At 39.5% G+C, this 22,425-nt stretch overlaps 1 protein-coding gene across 2 annotated transcripts in view; it reads right to left on the reverse strand.

Moving 5' to 3' along the window:
- Nucleotides 1-22,425, reverse strand: part of Map2k4 (mitogen-activated protein kinase kinase 4) — a 95,354-nt gene that overhangs the window by 26,199 nt on the left and 46,730 nt on the right. For both annotated transcript variants that reach the window (XM_059270924.1, XM_059270923.1), the window contains 2 exons: nucleotides 15,065-15,239; nucleotides 2,953-3,072 (listed from right to left, as the gene is read on the reverse strand). In XM_059270924.1, coding sequence (XP_059126907.1) covers nucleotides 2,953-3,072; nucleotides 15,065-15,239 — 295 coding nt within the window. The remainder of the gene's footprint in view (nucleotides 1-2,952; nucleotides 3,073-15,064; nucleotides 15,240-22,425) is intronic.

Raw genomic sequence — 22,425 nt, forward strand, 5'->3', positions numbered from 1 at the left:
GATATATATATGACCCAAAGCAACCTACAGGCTCAGCACAGTCCTTGTTCTGGCTAGTTTTCTGTCACTGTTACACAAGCTAGAGTCATCAGAGAGGAGGGAGCCTCAATTGAGAAAATGCCTCTGTAAGACTGGGCTGTAGACAAGTTTGCAAGGCATTTTCTTGATTAATGATTGATTGAGGAGGGCCCAGTTCATTGTGGGTAGGGCACCCCTGGGCTGGTGGTTCTGGGTTCTATAAGAAAGCAGGTTGAGCAAGCCATGGGGAGCAAGCCAGTATTAAGCAGCATCCCTTCATGGCCTCTACATCATTTCCTGCCTCCATGTTATTGCCCTTCTTGAGTTCCTGAACTCACTGCTTTTGATGATGAACTGTTCTATGAAACCGTGAGTGAAATAAACCCTTTCCTTCCCGAGTTGCTTTTTGGTCATGGTGTTGCATCACAGCAATAGAAACCCTAACCAAGATAGTCCCATCCAAATTTCAGTGGGTAAAAAATCAAACAAATGAATACTAAGCAATACTAAAGGCAACATAATACCTGATCTGAAACTATATCAACAGAGACACACAATGGCAGAAATAGTGGTGGTACTGCACAGAGACCATTGGTATTCAAAACAGGACCCAGAAATGAATCTAGAAAGCTACAGCCACGAAATCTTAAGACAAATGTGTTAAAAATATAGTTACAAAGGAAACCTCTTCAACAAATAGTGCTAGTAAACTGGATATTCAATGTAAAAGAAGGGAACTAGGTCCATATCTTACACACTTATACACACACACACACACACACACACACACACACACACAAATCCAATATTGACTAGAATAAAGACCTTAATCTAAGACCTACAGTTGCTCGAGGAAAACAAGTAGAACATTCCAAGCAGAGGTGCAGACAAGGCCTTTTTAACAAGGACTTCAACATCATGTAAGCAATTCTAAGAGAACTGACAAATGGGATTACATGAAATTAAAAAGGTTCTATATATCAAAAAACAAAAAACAAAACAAAACAAAAAAACAAAAACAGGAACAGAGCAAAGTAACTACCTATAGAACAGGGGAAAGTCTTGGCCAGTGATATAACTGACAAAGGATTAATATCTAGAATCTATAAAAAACTACAAGTTAAACACAACAAAATAAAACCTGATCGTCCAATCAATAAGTAAGCTAATGAATAGACAATTCTCAAAGGAAGAAATACAAATGCCTAAGAAACATTTGAAAAAGAGTTTTCAAAATGCTTAGCAATCACAGAAATAAAAATTAAAACTGCTCTAAGACTGCATCTCACCTTGTCAAAATGGTTCTCATAAAGAAAACAAATGCCGATGGAGATGTAGGAAGAGAGTAACCCTTATAAACTGCTGGTAGGAGTGTAAACTTGTACAGTCACTATGGAAATCAGTATGGAGGCCCTCAAAAACGCTAAAAGTAGAACTATCATATGATATGGCCATAGCCACTCTTAGGTATACATCGGAAGATCTAAATCAACCAATCAGATATGCTACCACATTCACATCTGTTGTTGTACATTCACAACAGTCAAAGTACAGAACCAGCCTCAATGTCTACCAACAGATGAATGGACTTTTAAAAATATGGTACAAATACACAATGGAATTTTATTTTTTGGTAAAGAATAAAATTATATCCTTTGCAGGAAAATGGATGAAACAGGAAACAATCATATGAAGCAAATTGAGCCCGATTCAGAAAGATAAATACTGCATATTTTATGCCACATGCAGAATATATAATATGCACATGTGCATATAGACATACATATGTATACATGTATATATACATACATACACAAAAATGACATGAAAGTAGAATAGGAACTGAGAGGGGAGGAAGAAGTCTGAAGGAGGGAGTAAAGTGAGTAAGAAGGTGTACTAACCACTGACACGAGAGCAGAAAAGGTGACCGTTAAAAAACGGAAGGTACTCAGCAACAGGGAATGTGGTGGTTTGAAAGAAAATGGCCCCCAAAGGGAATGGCACTATTAGGAGGTGTAGCCTTGTTGGAGGAAGTGTGTCACTGTGGGGGTGGGCTTTGAGGTCTCTTTTACTCAAGATTCACTCAGTGTGACAGTCAGTCAACTTCCTGCAGCCTTTTGGTCAAGATGTAGCCAGCATCACATCTGCCTGCATGCCTACATGCTCCCCATCATGATGATAATGGACTGAAACTCTGAACTGCAAGCTGCCACCTCAATGAAATGTTTTCCTTTATAAGAGTTGCCATGGTCATGGTTTCTCTTCACAGCAACAGAAACCCTAACTAAGACAGGGAGGAAGGAAAACAAGGAAGGGCAGGTGGGTGGGGCAAATAATAAAAAAGTGTAATGAAAGATACACATAAAGGGGGCTAGAGGAAGGAAAGGGAAGGGAAAAGTGATACAAGTTTATTTTAATTAAAAAATTACTTTTTAAAAAAATAAAGGTGTCACAATGACACCCATTTCATTACTAACCAAAAAAAATTAAACATAATAATTCTTAAAAAAATCTACACTGAAGTACTGATACACAGATGTGTCACATTCTTAATAGAAAACATAATATAAGCATTCTTAATAGAAAACATATGGGATTCAGAAGTAACAACCACAAATATACAGAACTATTCACATTTGTACAGGTGATAATCATCCTTTAATGTAAGAAGCTGTGAGTCCAAATTTCACTGGAGTTCCTCCCTAGAACTAGTAAGGAAAGCATAACAAAACAAACCAATGAGTGGCCAAAGCAATCCTAAGCAGAAAGAACAACCTACAGGTTAACTTGGATGGCTCTGTACTACAATAATGAGAGACAACTTCCTTGTTAATGGGTCACTTTGCTGAAGATCAGAATTTAATCCTGCCATCTTCTTATTCATCCAAATTAAATATGCATTTATCAGCTAAAAGCCAAATAGTTTACCCGTACCTCTCTGAAGAGTGCACCATAGAACTGAACAATGTATGGGCAATCACTACTCCGCATTACTACATCCAAATCCATGAGAAGTTGTTTTTGTTCTTTTTCATCCACAGTTGACCGTATTCTCTGAAAAAGAATGATAACAGATGTCATACAAACAGAATAGTTTCAGAAACTTGAGTAAAACTTTACCACAGCACTGAAAATTACCAAACTTCATAATATTAACCAGACAGGAAAATTACCATATTTCTTTTACTTTATAATTGTAAGTTTGATCAGAGAACATTTAACAAAAAGCACTCAGAAATTCTTTTAAGGGCACAGGACTCTGGGTCACACATTCACTGATGATAATGGGGGTTACACAACAATGCTCTTAGGCTCTGAGAATTATGCCCACATGCAAATACAAAGAAAATCATAGAGTATAGAAGTTTTCATATGAATAATTATAGGCAACTTCACAACATATATTTTTAACCATTATCTCAGAATTGTATAGGCTCTAAGCATCCAATGCAACAACAGCCTTAACTACATAGCAACTTTATTCACTGGATTGTGATGGAAAACAGTCTGGGACAGAAAAAGTGAGGGCCAGTATGGGGAGCATAGAGATGAGAATCCAAGCCTTTCAAAGCCTGACGGGAGTTTTCCTTCACTGAACTTCCTCTACATTAAAAACTGGAAGCTCTCCCTGGCTTTCTGTTAGTGGTTTGGCATGCAGGTTGGGGGGCGGGGAGGAGAGACAGGACACGACCCCAAAATGGAGCAACAGAGGGCTCCTTTTGCCTGTTCCTAAGCTGAAAAGCGAGTCCTATGTACACTACAGATCTGGGGCAGAGTCCTAACAAAACTGTACAACTCCGCACATTTCTAAGACTGTCAGAAAACATCTATACTCTGCCTCCCAAGCAGAGCACTATAAAATACATAGGCCTCGGGTGAACATTCCCTACTACACTATTAAGATAGAACAGAATCAAGTTCAAAAAATATAAGACATTAATAACAGAAGTACAGTTTAACATTAAAGCATGCAAAGAACTTTTATTCTCATAAAAAAGTTCACAATGTCACACTGTGTCACTGTACACAACACAAAGCACATACTTACAAGGTAAGTTAGTATCAAAAAATACACAAGGTAGCATTTTGTCCTCCAAGACTTCAAGGTATCTGTCCTCAATGTTCTTGCAAGGGGTGAAGGCAGTCAATTAAATTCTTGAGCCCATTTTACAGAAGAGAAGCCAGAGGCAGAGATACAAAAGAGTATTCCATGTGACACGAGAACAAGCAGTTAAAGAACAGAAGTGGGTTCTCTCAGTTTTATGGTTTGACACTACACCAGGCATCCATCCCATATACTCCAAATATATTTTTAAACTGTATTTCATTAAAATGCATACCTTGCTAGCTACAGTGCTTCATACAAAAGGAAATGTCTTGACTTTAACTTAGAATGTTACATTGACTATCACTATAAAAATAAAAGTAAGAATGAGAGACAGAAGAGACAAGCAGCCCCCTTAGAGGTGAGAACAGTTTCCTTCTTTTCTCTTAATTTCTCGTTTTCATAGTTTGAGAATAACTTTGCTTCTAAATCAACATTACCATCTTGCTGCAAAAGGAAACCTGTTAAAAGTCTAAGTAAGCAGACATGTGATTTGTGTTTGTTCAAAACACAAACATGGCAAAGATAATTTTAAGTAATTTTAATTAATAATCAGTAATTATTTGAATTAATATTTATTTCTATTTTAACAATATAATTTAATGTGTTGTAAAAAGTCAATGTGATTTTTAAAAGAATTTTATTATTTCCACATATCAGAATTTAAAACAAAGAATTGATAATGAGAGAGAGAGAGAGAAAAAAAACTCAAACTACTCTTAGATTGAGATTTCTATGTAGTAGCTTATGAATTCTCACTATTCAGGTTTTTTTTCTTAATGATTACTTTTCTATCTTTTCTGCATATGTATATTAGTAAATTTAACTATACTAACATACATGATTAGGAAACATGATTTTTAAATTTTGTTTTCCTGAGTTTTCTAAATTTACATTTTTACAAAGTTTATCTAAGTCTAAAGAAGAACATTACAGTGAAAAACTAGAACAGTTCACATCCATGTCTGACTTCTGGAAGCAGATTTCCAAAACTTGGCCATAGCTAAAGCAAGGAAGTGTGCTACTCCACAGTGCTGAGGCCCAGCTAAAATTCCTGGCAGCACTGTTACTAACTAGAATGTGGGGACAGTTCCTGGGCAGCTCTAGGCTTTGGCAGGAGAACTGTACACAGTTCACTTCTGTACATAAAGGAATACCACCACTGATGGCTTCAGGTCCAACATGACACTGGTGTGCCTGGGACTCTGCACTAGACTAACACCTCCTTATGTTCTTACTTTGTTCAAGAAGCACTGTGGGTAGAAGTGAGCAGCCAGCTGCTGGGATTCCACCTGAATAATTCTGGACTGAGCACGCATAGCTCAATAACTACAGTAAAGTTCTGAAGTTGAGTTGTAACATTTATCTCAGTGAACACTTTACAAACTAAACCAATTCGAGAGGCCTATGTTCCTCCCAAAAGAGAATTAACTACAAGTATATACCTAGATTAACAGTACATTCAAGTTAATTCAGGACCTTGATCAATAACTCAAGTTAGAGAATACCTACGGATTATGAGTACTGTAAAGCTAGTTATAACACAGTCACTACCAGGACACTTGCCTATGGATATTAGAACAGTAGCATGGGAAAAGCTTCTACCATTTGCAACAAGTAAGGCCAATGTGGCTAATACCAAGGAAGCAGAACCCCAAAAAGCTGAACATGTCAGTAAGAACCTTTCCTTCCCTTCCCAGTCTGTCCTTATTCCCAGCCACAGGCAAACAGAAATGCAAAGATGAAATAACACTCACCATGCTCAGAGGCCGAACCAGGGAATGCATGCACTGGTTTCTAAGAAATGCTCCCTTACTTACATCTTAAATTGAAGCTGAGTAGGAGTACTATTAGTTTGGGTAGCACAAGCCTTTATCTTTTTCTTCTCTTCTTTTTTCCTTACTCAAAGAGTAGGGGAAATGCCCATAAGAGACCATGAAACACTTTAAAAAGTCATCTCATGATTGAAGAAGTTTCATTTACAATCAAATATAGGGAAATTCCACAAAATCGTAATTTTCTTTATTCTAAGCTTTCCATTGGTCACTATTCTATTAACCATGTTTAGTAAACACATGCCCTTGGGAAAATAGCTGTCATTCTTGAAAAACAATTCACATCTCTTTCTAATACAAAAGTATCTTTGAACTATTTCTATTTTTACTTTAACTGAATGTAACATAGTTTAAATAAACATCTAAAATAATAATGGAAAATTATAACTTTCATATACAATTTTTTTCAGTGAAGAAATTATATTCTTGGAGCAGTAAAAATAATTTAATTGTCCAAATTTGTATTCAAGGTCGTTCAAGCATCTGGTAAGACTTTAAAAGCAGGAAAACATCAATCAACTAAGCATGTAGGTATGATCAGAAATGCCAAGTGGATCCACTATCACCACAGAGGAAAGATAGTAAGTTAAATGTGTAGTTCTCTAGCTTTTGGAATAGTGCTGTATTTTATGGTTCTTAAAAAAAAAAGACCTTCATTCTCCTAAAACTACTATAATAGCATATGCCACTAGCTAGAGATGCAAATTCAGGTAAGAAAATAGAAAAGGAGATGCCCTGCACCCGCTACAGCCCCATTACTCCATACAACCTTCCTCTGGGCCACATAAAATCTTAAGAATTTTTATTTTCTGTCTTCTACTGACTCATATCCCTGCTAAACAAGTTCATCCTTAGAGTCTCTATACAGATGACATACTTCAATTCCCAAGACATTGCATAGCACCATGACCAACAAGGACAAACAGATGGCAATATCATCCAAAATAGACAGGGAAGGTGAGGTGTGGGGAGAAGCATGAAACACAGATCAAAGATACATTTGTTTTCATGTTCAAAAGTAATAAATTTATCTATTGAGTATGAAATTATTATGTATTTGCAGTTACTAAGTCCAGAAGAAAGGTTGTGAAGTTTAGCTGTAAACTCATGGAACTCTTTCAATCAATTTATAAAATTCTAGTTTTACCTTCACCAAATTAACAAATTTATATTTCTCATTGAGGACACTAGAACCTGATACTTTTATATGTTCTGGCTGTGTACTGAGAACTTGTGAGAATATGTCATATCCAACCATAGGAAGAGGACAGAGTTAATGAAACACACTTGATAAGCTTAATAAAGGGGCTTCTTCCTCTCCACTAAGCACATCATGTGCATTCAAACAGCATAATACTGACCAGCACTAACGTCTCTAAGGTCTAAAGATCATGTCATCACTCCTGTCCCTACGACATTAAAAGAGACAATGATCCAAATCTAAAGGATAGCCAGGGGTAAGGTCTCAGATAGCAAGCAGTGTTAGGAAATATACCAAATGGTAGTTCAGATGTCCCCATGGAGAGTAAGACATAATAAGCCTAGCATAGCTATGTATGCTGGGATATAATTCAGTATCCGATTCAGATAGGTTGACTAAGCAATGGTCAGTTTCAAAGACTAGATTCAAGTATGACCTGAAACACACAATGAGTGGTTAAAATTCACCTATAACAAGCATTTCCAAACTTTCTTACTCCAATGCTCATGTTTCCTTTGAACTGGTATTCTGAGGGCTTTCAAACTTCTTCCCCCATGATCCCAACACCTTCCCTCTTATTTTATTTGTTTGTTTGTTTCATGGTAAAGACTGAACCCAAGACCTCAGGCATGCTTAAACACATTTACCACTTTCCTATATTCTCTGCCACTTCTAACCTCTACTGATTTATCTATTTTAGTTACTGAGTTTCATGTAAGATTTTTATAAGAAAGAACCCACATTATGAAAACCACTCATTTGAAGCTACAACAGAAAAAGCACAAATGTAATTCAAAACCCAGCCTGACTGGAGGCAGCTTTGTCGTATCTGGAATTCCCCACTCTTGGGCAGCCTCAGTTTGTACTGTGCATAGGAAATACCACACCTCTAAGCAATACTAGGAAGGTAATGGCTCAGTCAATCATGGATTTCTTAATTTAGCCACATGATCTAACCAATAAAAAGATCACAAGATAATAAAGATCATTCTTGAATCAAGCAACACAGCCACAAAGTCTGCATCCCTTCCAAATTTACATAATCAAATGTTGTCACTATGGTCTTTCAATTGCCTAATGAGTACTCTGATATCAAAAGGGAACTTTCCCATTAAAGTCACCTCTGTCACTATCACATTAGGGCCTTCAGAAGAATATGCAAGATATAAATATAAACACTAAAAGAAACACTCCCCACAGTGATTACCAGCCATCAATATCTACCAAAACCATTAAGGAATGGAACTTTTAACAGAAGTGTTGGCATAGTCTCCAGAGTGGTGGAGAAACAAGCCAAATTGTACTTTTACAATCCCTGTCTTCCCATATGTTGAAGTATCCTCCCTGGAGGGAAGAGGAAGGTTCACAAGACTCAGGAAGCCCCTGCAGCTCACAAGATTTGTAAGTCACCCCCTCCAACACACTTTCACCCTAGGGTTATACAAGCAGTAACAACTGCCAGAGAGGAGGCTCCTGCTGGCTCTGACACCTACAAGTTGTGCAGGGAACTCAAGGAATGCAGCTTCCATGAGTCATCACCCACTCTGGGGTGGGGCTTTCTGTGGTATGGATTCCTCTGAGTCACCAATGCTGCTCTAAGCAATCCCTCACCTATGTTCCTGTGAGCAGCCCTAATGAACTCAGTGGCTCACCAAGCTACACTTGGGTGGAGCTGTTTCTCTGGTCTGCTGCTGGTGTCCTATCTGGGGGGAATAATTGTTCTCTTCTCCCCAGGTAGAGTCGAGCAACTCTGGGAGTAAATACTGTTTCCCTGGTGTGGCACCCTTTCAGCAGCCAGATGTGGCTGATGGCAAAGCAAGGGCTACCCAGAGCTTGTCAGAACTGAGGCACTAGCTCCAGTGATAGACACAAGTGTGGCCTTGCTCTCCTGGGATTAAGCCAGGCCAACCAGAATAAACTGGTCCCACAGAGACCAAGAAGGTGGAGTAAAGCACAACACCTTAGGTTGGGTCAGTAGATGATTCATGGAAAATGAATGGATTAGAGTGCCAAACAGGTGGTGTTTCTCTTCCATACTGCTGTACCCAACGTTGTTTTTTATTTATATTTTCCTATTTCTTTACTCTATTTGCCATGGAGGGAGGGGCGTGTGCACGTACAAAAGCCAGAAAACTATTGGTGGGAGTTGGCTCTCTCCTTCCCCTGTTTGTCCCAAGGTCTGAACTAAGGCTGTCAGGTTGGCAGCGAGGGCCTTTACTGCTGGGCCATCTCACCCACCCAATATGCTCTCCTAAGGAAAGATACAAGTGATGAGATCTTTTCATGCTGTACTGGACCTTCAATAGTCTTTCTCTCTTTTTAAATATTCTTAGTCATCCAAAAAATTAGTACTTGCTTGGAACAGACAGTAGGCTTTCAGGGATCCTGTCTACCCTCTGTAAAAAGGCGCATTTGATCTAATGCTAACCCTTGAGTATCTCAGAAGCCTCTGGAAGAGTAGTTAAGGAGTTTAAATGAGAGCACCCTGTTGAGTGGAAGATGGCCCTCTTAGAGCCCGAAGGTTGCTGGCTGAAAAATCAGTACCAGGAGTTGTGCTTCCATTTGGTCAGTTATTGGCCAGGGAGGCCCTAAGCCCCATAAACCATACAATCTATTGCCACTACTACTGGTTACATGCCAGAACTAGAAGTAAAACCCCATGCTGATGATACCACAGCCTTTGACTCAGACATGGAGGGATCAGACTAGGACTGTGATGGAAGTCCCTTCCCTGCTGGCTGACTTGTATGGTACAGGAAGGCACTAAGGTTGCTAGGGGCTGTCATTGACAGTGTTGCTCAGTTATGGACTCTCTGAGCTGTACCACCATGCCAGGTAAGATGTGCTAACTGGAGTAATAGTGCACTGCACAACGGTCATGGGTGCAACCAACTGCCTTCTGACTGGATTTAAGTCCCTTTACACCAGACAGAACTTGTATCTGCTACTATAGTCTAAGGCAAAAGCCCATAGCTAGGGAGATAACAGGCCCCAACATGGGGGAAAAACAAAACAAAACTGTTGTTTTGTTAAACAGATACGATATGCCTGTCCAATTACCTTCTTAATATTTGTATTTGCAACCACAGGTTACTGCTATCAGCCTAGATGACTCATGAAAAGAAATTTCTTTCTTGCAATGGGCAGTGTTTAGTGCAGATTCATAGCCAGTCGAGCTTATGAGAGTAGATGACTGTTGCTGTAGCACAGCAGCCCAATGTTCAGTGATAGGTGGAATAATCAGATACATCCATTACCCCTTCCACATCTCAGAGAATTTGGAGTGAGTAAGAGGAAGCAAAAACATTGAGCTGGAGGAAGAGGTAGAACAATGTGTAGCTCTTTCTTTCCCACCGAAGTATTTTATTTCCAACTGGGAGAGAGGAGGGAGGTTAAGGCTCAGAAAACAAACGAAATGCAAAAGGTCCAGGAAATTCTTGAAACTTAAGACTCACATAATCCTGGGGGAATATATAAATAGTAACAACTGCTCTCCACAGCAGGCTGACCTATCTGAAAGATATACAGAGACCACCAGGTTTCCTAAATGCTAGGGTGGGGTTTTTCTCTAATACAACTGTCCAAGACCTCTTACCCCTCTAAGTCATCTCTCACCTTACATGTCCCCATAAGAACTCCAATAAATACACTACCTCACTAAGCTAGGCTTGGGTAGGATCCTTTCTGGGGTCTGTCATTGGTGCCCTAGTTCAGGTAAATGTTTGTTTACATCTCCCTGGAAAAATTAGAAAACACCACACCTGTACTGTCTGCATCAAGGCAGACATACCTAACCAGTAGAGGGTAGGGAAGAGCTGAGCTGCAGGGCTGCTGATACTGTCACCAGAGGAACCTTGTCCTTCCTACTAAGCACCTAGGTTCTAGTTCAAGAACACTGAAGTAAAACTCCAAAGATCAAAGATCAAATGGCCAGTACTGCATTAAAAATAGTTGAATAAAACAAAAAAAGCAAGAGAGCAGAGTTGAGGATATAAAAAAATAAGACAAATTAGGCAGATCATCAACAACAACAAAAAAATTCCTAAAGTACAATCACACCACTCTCAGTCGGGTACAAAATCCAACCTAAACAACTGGCCTGTTTTCCTGATTAGCCTAGGTAGCTCCCCAAGCAGAAGGATGAGACACCATCACAATACCCATACTCTCTGGGCAAGCAGGACTTACTGTGGAATAACCTAGGTGGATGACCATCTTCCTTCTCATAGTTAGCATGTCAGACCGTGAGTTGGTTCTTTCTCATCTCGTCTCACATCCCAGGAGCTGCCTTGTCTTTGATTCTGATTTACCTACATCCTGATGCTGCTAGGTGTTTCTCCCAGACCTGAATTTCTCTAACCCTAACTAAAAAATCTAATTCTAATAACTTCATAGACTGGGTTCAATCTTGAGAGTTACCTACTACAATCACCCTTGAGGACAGCTATGCAGATAACCCTTCTTTATTACTTAAAGGACAGTGATTTCATGTTTGCTTCATTCAGTGATTACTATCACTGTGGAATACTATCCATCCATAAAAAAGAATAGAGTCCTGGTCAGAAAGGCATTGTTGGATATTGAATCTACTTTTAAAAGACAATTACTAGTTTTAAATACTTTACATTGGATTGGATTTTTATAGATTGTATACAAATTATTTATATTGAGATGGATATTGTTAGAAAATGCCGTACGTATATTTCAACAGCAAGCCAGATGCTGAAAAAGTTTCTCTCAGAAGCTGAGAACACAGTAGTGGATACTGGGGCAGTAGGGGCAAGAGAGAGCTATGGGTAAAGGTTGATCAATAGTTATTACTATAGTTGGAACTTCTAATATGCATTTTATTGCATAGAAATTAATGTCTTAATAGAGAATGTGCTGTATATTTCAAGAAACTAGTTTGTATCCACCATAAAAAATTATAAATTTAAGGTAACTGATATTTTTAAATTACTTTAAGCACTCTGTGTGTGTGTGTGTGTGTGTGTGTGTGTGTGTGTGTGTGTGTGTGTTTTGCAGGAGTTGAGAGAATATTTCCTCATTATGACTTTTTGTTTTTATGGATTTGTTCTAGATTTTAATTTAAAAGTTTTAATGAGACATTAAATAAATGTCATTTATAGAGAACACTGATCAAAGTCAAGAGTTGACAGCTGCCCTCCTTTTAGAAGCTTTAGGAGACCTCACTGCCAACAATGACTTCTCCCTGGGCAGCTATGGCCCAATCATCCTGGCATGGGTTGACAGGCAAATGGTATTACTCACACTCACTAATGAGCAACAGCTCTTTGCCCAGTGTGCGCAATTAAAGCTTTGAGATTAAAACTGTCCACATCTGTCTGCTAACACATCAGGAACTGTCTAAAGACACATTTTACATGTTCCTTGTTGAATCTGATTTATTACACCTTAGTCAATTTTCAGATTAAATCTTTGAGATAATAATTTCAGGTAATTATGAAGACACCTTTCAACCATTTCTTATACACAGCAAAATCAATCTGGGAAAAGGCATTCTCACAAGGAAAAATGAGAAATCATAACATGAAAAGAAATTCCAGCTTACTTTTGTATGGCTACTCCAAGTAAATTCTGGAGATTTGTAGGGTAGACTTAATGTCTAATAAAGCAATCCTTCTCCATAGTACCAAACTACATATGCAAATACTAGCATTGAGCTACTTCAGGGAATGTTTCTCAGTTAACAACAATAAAAAGTTATTCACTGTGTGGCTATCTCTCTTTAAATATAACACACCCCCAAATCTCACTCACCCTTAACCACTCATCACTTCTATATAATTAAGCTTGTCAGGGTGGTCTGTGTGCCTACATGATAACATGTGACAAAAGACTCTGTTTCTCTAAAGAAATCAACAATAGATATGTTTGAAATTCTATAGTAGGTAGCATCTATTATTCATAAACTGGTATCAAATTAATGTACATTGATCTTATTCTTCCAATATTAATGATGTCATGGAATCCAATGACACTCACCCACCTATGTCAAGTCATGCCTTACTGCTATCCTCTATGTACCAAATTGCTGTGTGTACTCAATGATTTACAGAGACAGTTCAGCTAGGAAGTGTACATCTGACGGCAAAAGGTGTGTAGATCTCAAAACAGTCATTGGTATTATAATAGTATCTATTATGAGTGTTGGACAATAATTCAATATTTTCACCCTCAAAACTTGAGTAACCATTATACAATCCCAAATATGACCAAATTAATTACCGAGAAATGTGAAAATAAAGTGCTTTCTTTTCCTTTAAAGTCTTTTACTCATTTTAAAGTTTATCCACATTACTAAATAACATGGTGTTGATCACCACAGATGAAGTATATTCAGCACTAAGAAAAAGCAATAATATTTAAAAGTACTTTGCTTCGTACTTGGGAGGCAAGTTTAGAACTTGAGCTATCCATGAAGCCTTCCCTTAAGACCCCGTCAACTGAAGCTGGATGCCACACGCAGACAGTACAAGAACTTAAGGACAACAGAACATTCATCAGAAGCATCTAAATCAAATGACTTCCTTCCTCTCCTTACACTGAAGGAACACAAGGTAAGAATATAGAAACCATTCTAAGAAACACAGTTTGTTTTGATGGGTACTCTAGAGCAGAAGTCCCAGTCTGTGCATTTTTATGTCTTTGGGCTGTATGCAAAATTTCATGAATGTACATACTTCTTCCTACCAAAAGTACCTTTCTCTCCACATTGTAAAAATATGGTCAAAAACAAGAAACTAGAGAGAAAAAAAAATGTTTCTTCAACACTAATTTAACATTATCCTGATATGACCCAGCAGTGAGGAAACATCTAGCTTTGGAGAAAAATACCATCAAGTAAGATGCTGCTACAACAGGCCTGATAGCATTAAAGTACTGTGAGACAGACCCACTCGCCAATGTCATCTCTTCACGTCATTGTGACAGACTCAGAATAGAGATTAAGAAGATTAAATTAGACTACCTGCAAGGCCACTCTCAACTGTTATAAACTGAGATGTTATTTGTTCTCATAGATATTTTAAGTTTAGTGAGAGTATGGCCACATCTTGTTTTTCTTTTAAAATTGTCCCCAAATTGCTGATGTTGCCTTGAATATCTTAAACAGAACATAATACTTTTTAAATATTTGAACAAACAAAGTACAGTTATACAAATCCATTAAGAGTGAGACAAACACTACCAGTTCATCACAGGTACACAGAGGCCTGCTGGATATGGCTTAGAGACCAAATCTCCACTTCTGGCCCTTTTTAGGGGAAGGAGGTAAATGAACAAATTAAATGGCACAACACATTAAGGACAGAATGTGACAGTATTATCACAAGGTACGCATTTATATACAACTTTTAAACCAGGGAACAGGGCAGTACTGAGTAGAGATGGAATAAACCAACAGAAGCCGAGCCGGTCAGGACCGAGTAAGGTTGAGGTTAGTGGCAACAGCATGTGTGTGGTTTCCAGGAAACCTTCAGTAAGACTGCTGTTAGCCCTAGCCCCGCACCTTGCCCAGCCCAGTGTGCTGCTTCTTCCTCCAGCTCCCGCCTGGCCTGGCTCAGAGCAGCACTGCCCTGCTCCCAGGGGTGCAGTGGCCCAGCCTGAACTCACCTTGGCAGTGAAGGGGCCAGAAGTTTAAAACCTGTTAATGCATCATGGCAAAAGTGCAATGAACACGCACACTTCACATACTCACGTTCCAGAGCAAGAAAACACACAACCAGTAAGACAAGCTCTACACAAAACACCCTCAGGGAAAGCAAAGACAGAATTTTAACACCCATTATTACCACAGAGGTAAGAACAGAGCAGTGGTGGTGCTGCACCACAAAACTTCAGCTAATGGATCAAAGTTCCGAAAGTAATCATGGCGTCACCTACTTTAACTGCCATTATCTGCCCACTTGGTTTGTGGACCATTTTGTTGACAGAACCATAAGCTCCTCGTCCAATTTCTCCAAGGTCTTTCAAGTCCTCTGCAGTGAAATCCCAGTGTTGTTCAGGGGAGATCTTCAGTTTTCCTGATGACTCAATGCTGTGTGTTCTCAGTCTCTCTCTGTTAAAATATTGGGAAGCAATTTTTCCACATTTTAAATAGGTTTTAACTTTTTTTTTCTTTTAGCTAGCACTGAGTAAGGTGTGGGAGAGCTCTTCAGCTCATAAGGATACAAGCAGCATGATCTCCAGTTCTGGAGCCCTTTCCATCATCTTGCTTTTTACACACTGAATTTTGGCAAAATACATTTAGGTATCCCGAAGACACAGCTTCAAAGACATTCATATAACCCAATCTCCTTTTGCTGATGAAACTAACACTGTCTTCCAGTTTGGATTACTCAACAGTAGACCCTTTTCCAGCCTACAAGACTGTATTACCAAGCAAGAGGCCCAGAGTTGAGAATTCATTTCTACAAAGTGCTTACCCTATCACATCCTCTAGCTGGTAAAGCTGTTTACAAAATTTGCTGTGCCTGAGGATAGCCTGACCTACTGTTCCAAACTCCAAAGCCCAGGAAGCAGCCTATAGCAGAGTGTGTGGGATAAACTAGAAGCAGTATTTCTAAGTATTCCCAGTGGTTTAAGCAACATGTAGGAATGAGTACTTTAATATACTATCCTGTTATTATTTACACTGTGCTGGAGTGGGTAAGAGATAAACAAGTGCCAGCTAACTAAAAGGGAAGTCTATACTGTCTTATTCAAACCTTTTAACCTCTGTTCAATAGCAAGAGTAATGGGCTGAAAAGGGAGTTGGTTACTAGAAAAAGCAGAGGTCACATTGCATTAAATACCACACCCAAATCCCAACACAGAAACCACAGTTTCCTTTCTCCTGTCCCTCTCCCCACATGTGAGAACAAGCTATGTCAACCAAGAAAGTGCAACATGTACAGACAACTGAGTATCAACTAACTGGTTTTCAATTTCATACTAAATTACCAGAATCTGTTTCAAAGTCTAGCCTTGTCATGGAGCAAGGAAGGTTTAGGGGCTCGGTTATCTATTTTGTTATGGCAGAACTCTGGAATGTCTCCTGCATTTTGTAGATTTTATTTCCTCTGGCTAATTCTAGGGGTCTCAAAAACTTTAGAATGCTAAAAATCTTTTTTCCCAAATAGCTATACTGGCTAATGTTAATAATAACCAAGATTCAAAGGTATAGTTAAAAGCTTTGTATATTTTATCTAAATGACTTAGGGAAGCCATGCTCCAGATAAGAGGGTCTCACACTGAAGGCTTGAGTCCCAAGACAGCGGCTTCCACTCACACAAGTGCCTTTCACTTCCACCCTGCCTTGGCAAGGCTAGCTTCCAATGACAGAAGCCCAGCAGCAGGGGCCAAGTGACCACTTCAGTCCTGATGAACAAGCACTGATCTCTGAAGATGAGAACTATTTTCAGGTGATAACAAAAGAGATTTTTCTCAGGAATCTTTCTCCTGAAGCAAAGTAAGACAGGAAATACTCTAACTTAAAGAAATTCCATTTATAATGACCGTTGCTCTATAGTCATTAGTAATACCAGCTCGATGGCTCATTTTAATCATCAATGAAGCACAGCACTGGCCTAACAGTTAACATAGCTAGAAAAAGTTAATTGAAATTACTAGTAAATTGGAAGCAATATTTTAAATAATTGCTAACATGAGGGTCACATGGTTCCCAACACCTTTTCCCTCTTAGCCTCAAGCTGTTTTCAGGTTTGTCTTTTTGGAGGGGCTGATCTGTGACTTGCTTTGAACCAACAGAATATGGTAGAGATCATGGGATACCACTTCATGGCTGCATGATATCACACGCATATGCTACCATCCTTGAGAATGGAAATGAATGCACCACTCTTATATAAAAGCATGGAATATCAACAGGCATAATGCTATATAATTTTAAGGGCAAATTTTAGCATTATGGAATCTCTCTGATAACAGTTCAGCTTACTTTAGTCAACTATATAGTTTTGAGATTAACCTCTATTTTCTTTTTGAAAGTGAATAGTTAAATAGTTAAGAGATACAAAATATCTTATTAAGCTAATAAAAAGCCTCAAATTGAGTAAACCACCAGATATTCAACTTTTTGCACATACTACAGAATCACAGAGAACATTCCATGGTTATGACATCACCACACCATATTCCCACAACCTTCACTCATGCTGGGCCAACAACCTTTCCAGGAAAACTAAACCTTTAGCAGTTTCTACTTCAAAAACCCAGTCTTAATGGTTCCCAAAGAATAATAAGTATAGCACTAGCTTAGGAAACCTGCCTGAACCCAACCATGAATTCCAGCTGTCAGTCAATTTCTGCCCTAAACTACCTTAGAGGCTGTGGTAGTTTGAATGACAATGGCCTCCACAGGCTCATATATTTGCATGTTTGATTCCCAGTTGTTGAGACTTTTTTGAGAAGGATTAAGGGGTGTGACCTTGTTGAAATGAGTGTGGCCTTACTGGAGGATGTGTGTCAATACAAGTAAGGTGTCAAAAGCCCAAATCAGGCCCAGTCTTTCTCTCTATCCTGCCTGTGGATCAGGATATAAGTAAGCTCTTAGTTACTGATCTAGCACCATACCTCCCTGCCTTCCTCCATGCTCCTCACCATGATGGTCACGGACTGACCCTCTGAAACTGTATGTAAGTCACCAGGCAAATGCTTTACTTTATAAATAGCCTTGGTCATGGTATTTCCTCACAGTAATAGGATAGTACTAGGACTGGGGACTAGGAAAGAAAGCTTACAAACAACAGAAAGCACATCTATTGGGAAGCTTGGCAAGGGGGCCAGCATTAAGGCTCAGTGGGTAAAGACACTTGCTGCTAAGCCCAACTACCCTGGTTCAATCCCTAGAGCACACAGAAGGAGAAAACCGACTTCCACAGGTTGTGCTCTGACCTCAAAAAGCATGGCATGGCATGTGTCCATGTATACACACACACACACACACACACACACACACACACACACACACAGAGTTAAAAAAATGGTAAGAAAAAAACACAGAAAAAATGTTAAGTTCACACTCTTATGACTTCACTCTTGAAGAGGAAGAAAGTACCAACTCTCTAAGATAACTAACCCCCCTTTCTTGAGAAAACAAAAACTAAAACTAAACTGTTTTATAAAAAAAAAAAAAAAAAAATCTCCCCAATAGCCTTCATGTTCTCTTCATAGTTTTCTACAGATCACCCTAAGCTGCCTTCAGTGAATAATCCATAATGTCCCAACAGCAAGCCCTTTATTAGCAAGCTGGGAAACTCAGCCAGAGCATGTGGCAGATGTAACCGCCATGCTTCCCAGCACCCATTCTCCTCTCCATCCTTCCTACATGAGGCAGTAACGCTGTATGTCCTGACTGCTTATGAACTAAACTGTGTTCCCTCTCAAAACTCACATATGAAAGTGTCCCTGGTGTGACTGTATTGTAGACAGGGTCTATAAAGAGATAACTAAGGTTAAAGGAAGGTTACTAAGGGTGGGGCCTATTCCAACAAGACTGGTGATCTTGTAAAAGAAGACACTAGAGAGCTTGCTTCATTCCCACATCCACAAAGAAAAGAGGTCCTATGAGCAGCCAATGAGGTGGTGCCACCTGGAAGCCCTGGGAAGAGACCGCTGAATGGAACTATCTTGCTAGTAACTCGATCTTGGACTCTCCACCCTCCACAACTGTGAGAAATGGCTTCTGCTATCTAAGCCACATAGTCAATGGTTTGGTTTTAGTTTTTAAACAGGCCAACCTAAGATACCAACAACGCTTGCAATTAGAAGTGATAAATAGAAACACAGCACTTAAAAGGAGTTGATGCAACTCCCTCCCCTCCTCTTTGTTGCTCCAGGCTCCATCAAGGCCCTTGAGAATGGAAGGAGTATCTTGAGAATGACAGGGTGACCACAAAAGCACTCTAGACCACTTCACCTGTGACAACACTACATGAGCCCTAGCCTACTCTAAATGAATCCATAGAAAGGGGAAGGAAACTATGAGGCTTATGCCATTGTCTCTGTACTTGATGCTTGTATGCACACAAATTTACTCTGAACCTATTTATAAAGTCCCTAATGTTTCTATCTCCCAGTGATTCTGAAGAGAGGGAGAGTCCCATATCCCCAGCATCAGGCACGAGAGGAGACAGGTCAGCAGGAAAGTTCACTCACCATATTGCTGGCAGACAACAACCCCAAACATATTCAAACCCACAACAATTCTAGCCAAAAGCTCTGCCTTGAAAGGAATCCTCCACTCAAGTATCTCTGGTTTCTTCAAGACCTAAGTCTTATACATACTCACATAGAGAAAAACTGACACACTTCATAAAGGTTGGAGAACATACAAGGTTATAAGTGGGATATTTGATACCGAGCTGAAATCCATTCAATACAGGCCTCTGTGCATCAATGCACAGAAATTAAAATCTGAAATCACAGGCTTACTCTGTCACATGAAAATCTGCAAACTGTCCCTTGTGATCCTACAAATTTGTACTGAACTCTTTTCAGATTATTTAGCTTTTGGACAGATATAGCCAACTTGTCCATTTACTATTTAACACTATGTCTAAGACAGCTATCATCTTTTCACTGACCCACATAGAATCTGAATTTCCCAAAGCCTACAGATTTAAAAAACAAAGAACTGTGACATTATGTTATAGAACATTAATCAGACCAAACGAAAAAAGTTTTATTTGTTTGCTTGCTTGCTTGCTTGTTTTTTTGAGAAAGGGTTTCTCTGGGTAACCTCAGCTGACCTAGAACTCGCTCTGTAGACCAGTTCAAGGCTGACCTTGAACTCATAGACATCTGTCTCCTTCTGCCTCCCACGTTCTGGGGTTAAAGGCATGCATCACCACCGCCAGGCAAAAAGTTGTATTTCCATCCCACGTGACTGATAAAGCTACCTAGGGATTTCTATATAGGTGGGTAGATTTCATGTTGTTTTCTATGTAGATAGGTAGATGTCACGCTGCTTGTTTTATTTTAAATACAGTGACACAACCAAGAAGTGACAGCCAGCTCCAGCCGTGCTTGAAACTTCATACTTGCCCTCTGTTAATACTGTAGTGGTGTCTGCTTTGCAAACTCAGCGGCAAGACAGGTTTCTGAGCCACTCCTGTCTAACCAGACTTCCTAAGCCAACACCCTTGCCAAGGCTGTAGAGGTAGAGAGAAGGAAAACCTCACTCACAATTCGGAAAGAAAACACTTTCTGTTTGTACTTTTCTATACAGCATGTATAAATAACAAAAACTAGTTTACAAAACTTCCACTAAAGTATCTTAACACGGCAGTTATTAAATAGCCACCTCATTTTGGTCGGGGCTACACAGCATGCTTGCATGGATTTGGCAACCAACAATACCCACCAGTCAAGAGTACACTTTGCCTTGTATTCTAATTTGAAACAATACTAAGATTAAGTAACTTTCCCCTCGTTTTTGAGGCAGGGTCTATACAGACGCCTAAGCCGTTCTCCAACTCTTGCCTCAGCTCCAGGTATTGGGGTTCTTTCTAACCACACTTTGCCGTGTCACTGGTACATCTGAACAGTTCTGCTCCTGCTGATAATAAGCATTTCTTGTTCTGTTAACTGCCTGAAAGAGCACCACTGAGACCCACTAGTCCAGGTGTCTGTTTTGTAGTTGGTGCTCTGCCTAACAAGTTCTTTATCAAGAACCATAAATCCTGTCCCTCATAAATGTTTCACTGACTTGTTTACCTTCTCAATAAACTCAAGAATTTATATATGTAAAAATTCAGTTATTTATGTTTTGAAATCAGCTACTCATTCATCCAAACCTAGTCTCCCATTTTGATTTTTCAGTCTCATTTTTTATAAGTTACATTTCTTTAAAATTTTTTATATTATTTTTTATATATGAGTGCTTTGCTTGCATGTGTGTATGTGCACAATAGGCATGCCTAGTGTCCACAGTGGCCAGATGAGGGTGTCAGATCCCCTAAAACTGGATTTATGAACAGTTACGAGCTACCATGTGGGCGCTAGGAATTGAACCGAGGTCCTCTGCAAGAGCAGCAAGTGCCATTAACCACTGAACCATCTCTCTAACCCCTACAAATTCATTTTTTTAACATTATAAAAAAACTAGTCATTGCTAGGGGTGAGGGAAGGAAACTATTTTGAATCTTCAGAACTCTTAATGAGAGATAATTGTTTTCTGTCTACTCCTACAAATCCTGTTCCCCTCTCTGTATCAGGGTAGCACCAAGTTTCCCATTATAGAGTATGGAGAGAAGGATGTCTCTCACAACAGAAAAGACAGACACAAGGCATCAGGCATACATGGTAGTGGACCCCGAGAGACAAAAAAATCTGCTACTGTCCTTAGCTGCTGCCTGGAGTACTCAGACTGCTGCAGGGAAAGGAGATCCAGGAAGGTTTGGCAGTATCCTTGTGCTGAGGACATGGATCTGGGAGTGTAGGTAGACCAAGGCAACAAGAATTAGCAAAGCAAGGTACACAGAAAAAGCATCTCACAGACATGCAAACCTTCCTTATTCCCTATCAGTGCATGTGAGGAATGACACAAGCTGTGAGACCCCAGGGCCTGGGGTAGTTACGAGAATCTCCACTGCTCCGGTGCAAATTCTCCCACCTCTAGTCTCCTTGCTCTTTATACTAATAAACTCTGAACTGACAGCAGAGGATTCTAAAGCATAAATCCTGGTGAAACGAACATAAATCACTGTCACTACAATCTTCTACTTCCACCAACAATGCTTTACTCATGATGACCCACTTTCCCAGATGGATGTGCCCTCATCCTTTTCTCCTCTGTGAAGAAAAGAACTGTTATTTTTCTGCCAAGAGAAAAGATAAAAGGGGACTTGGACGGGGCAGAGGGGGCCACCCTTCCACAGGCAGTCTCTGCTTGAAGAGAAAACCTAGAATTTTTATTTTGGTAGCATCATAATGAGCACAGCCACCAATGAGAGGTCAGCATGAGAAGTAGGTGTGCTGGTACACACCTGTAAGTACACACCAGGGGGCTGAGGCAGGAGGATCACAGATTCGAGACCAGCCTAGGACAGACAACAAGACCTGTCCCAGGAGGAGTAAAGAGTATCTGCAATAAAGCAGCTTAATCTAATCCAGACTGTATGATGAACTTGACTTCATTCTATTTTCTTATATTTCTTACCACACACTCATGAAATAAATAAAACTGTTACTGCATTCACGAGAATTTTTATATTTCCAGAAAACTAGGCTTAAGTATATAA

Source organism: Peromyscus eremicus, chromosome 8a (genome assembly GCF_949786415.1).
Source record: "Peromyscus eremicus chromosome 8a, PerEre_H2_v1, whole genome shotgun sequence".
NCBI lineage: Eukaryota > Metazoa > Chordata > Mammalia > Rodentia > Cricetidae > Peromyscus > Peromyscus eremicus.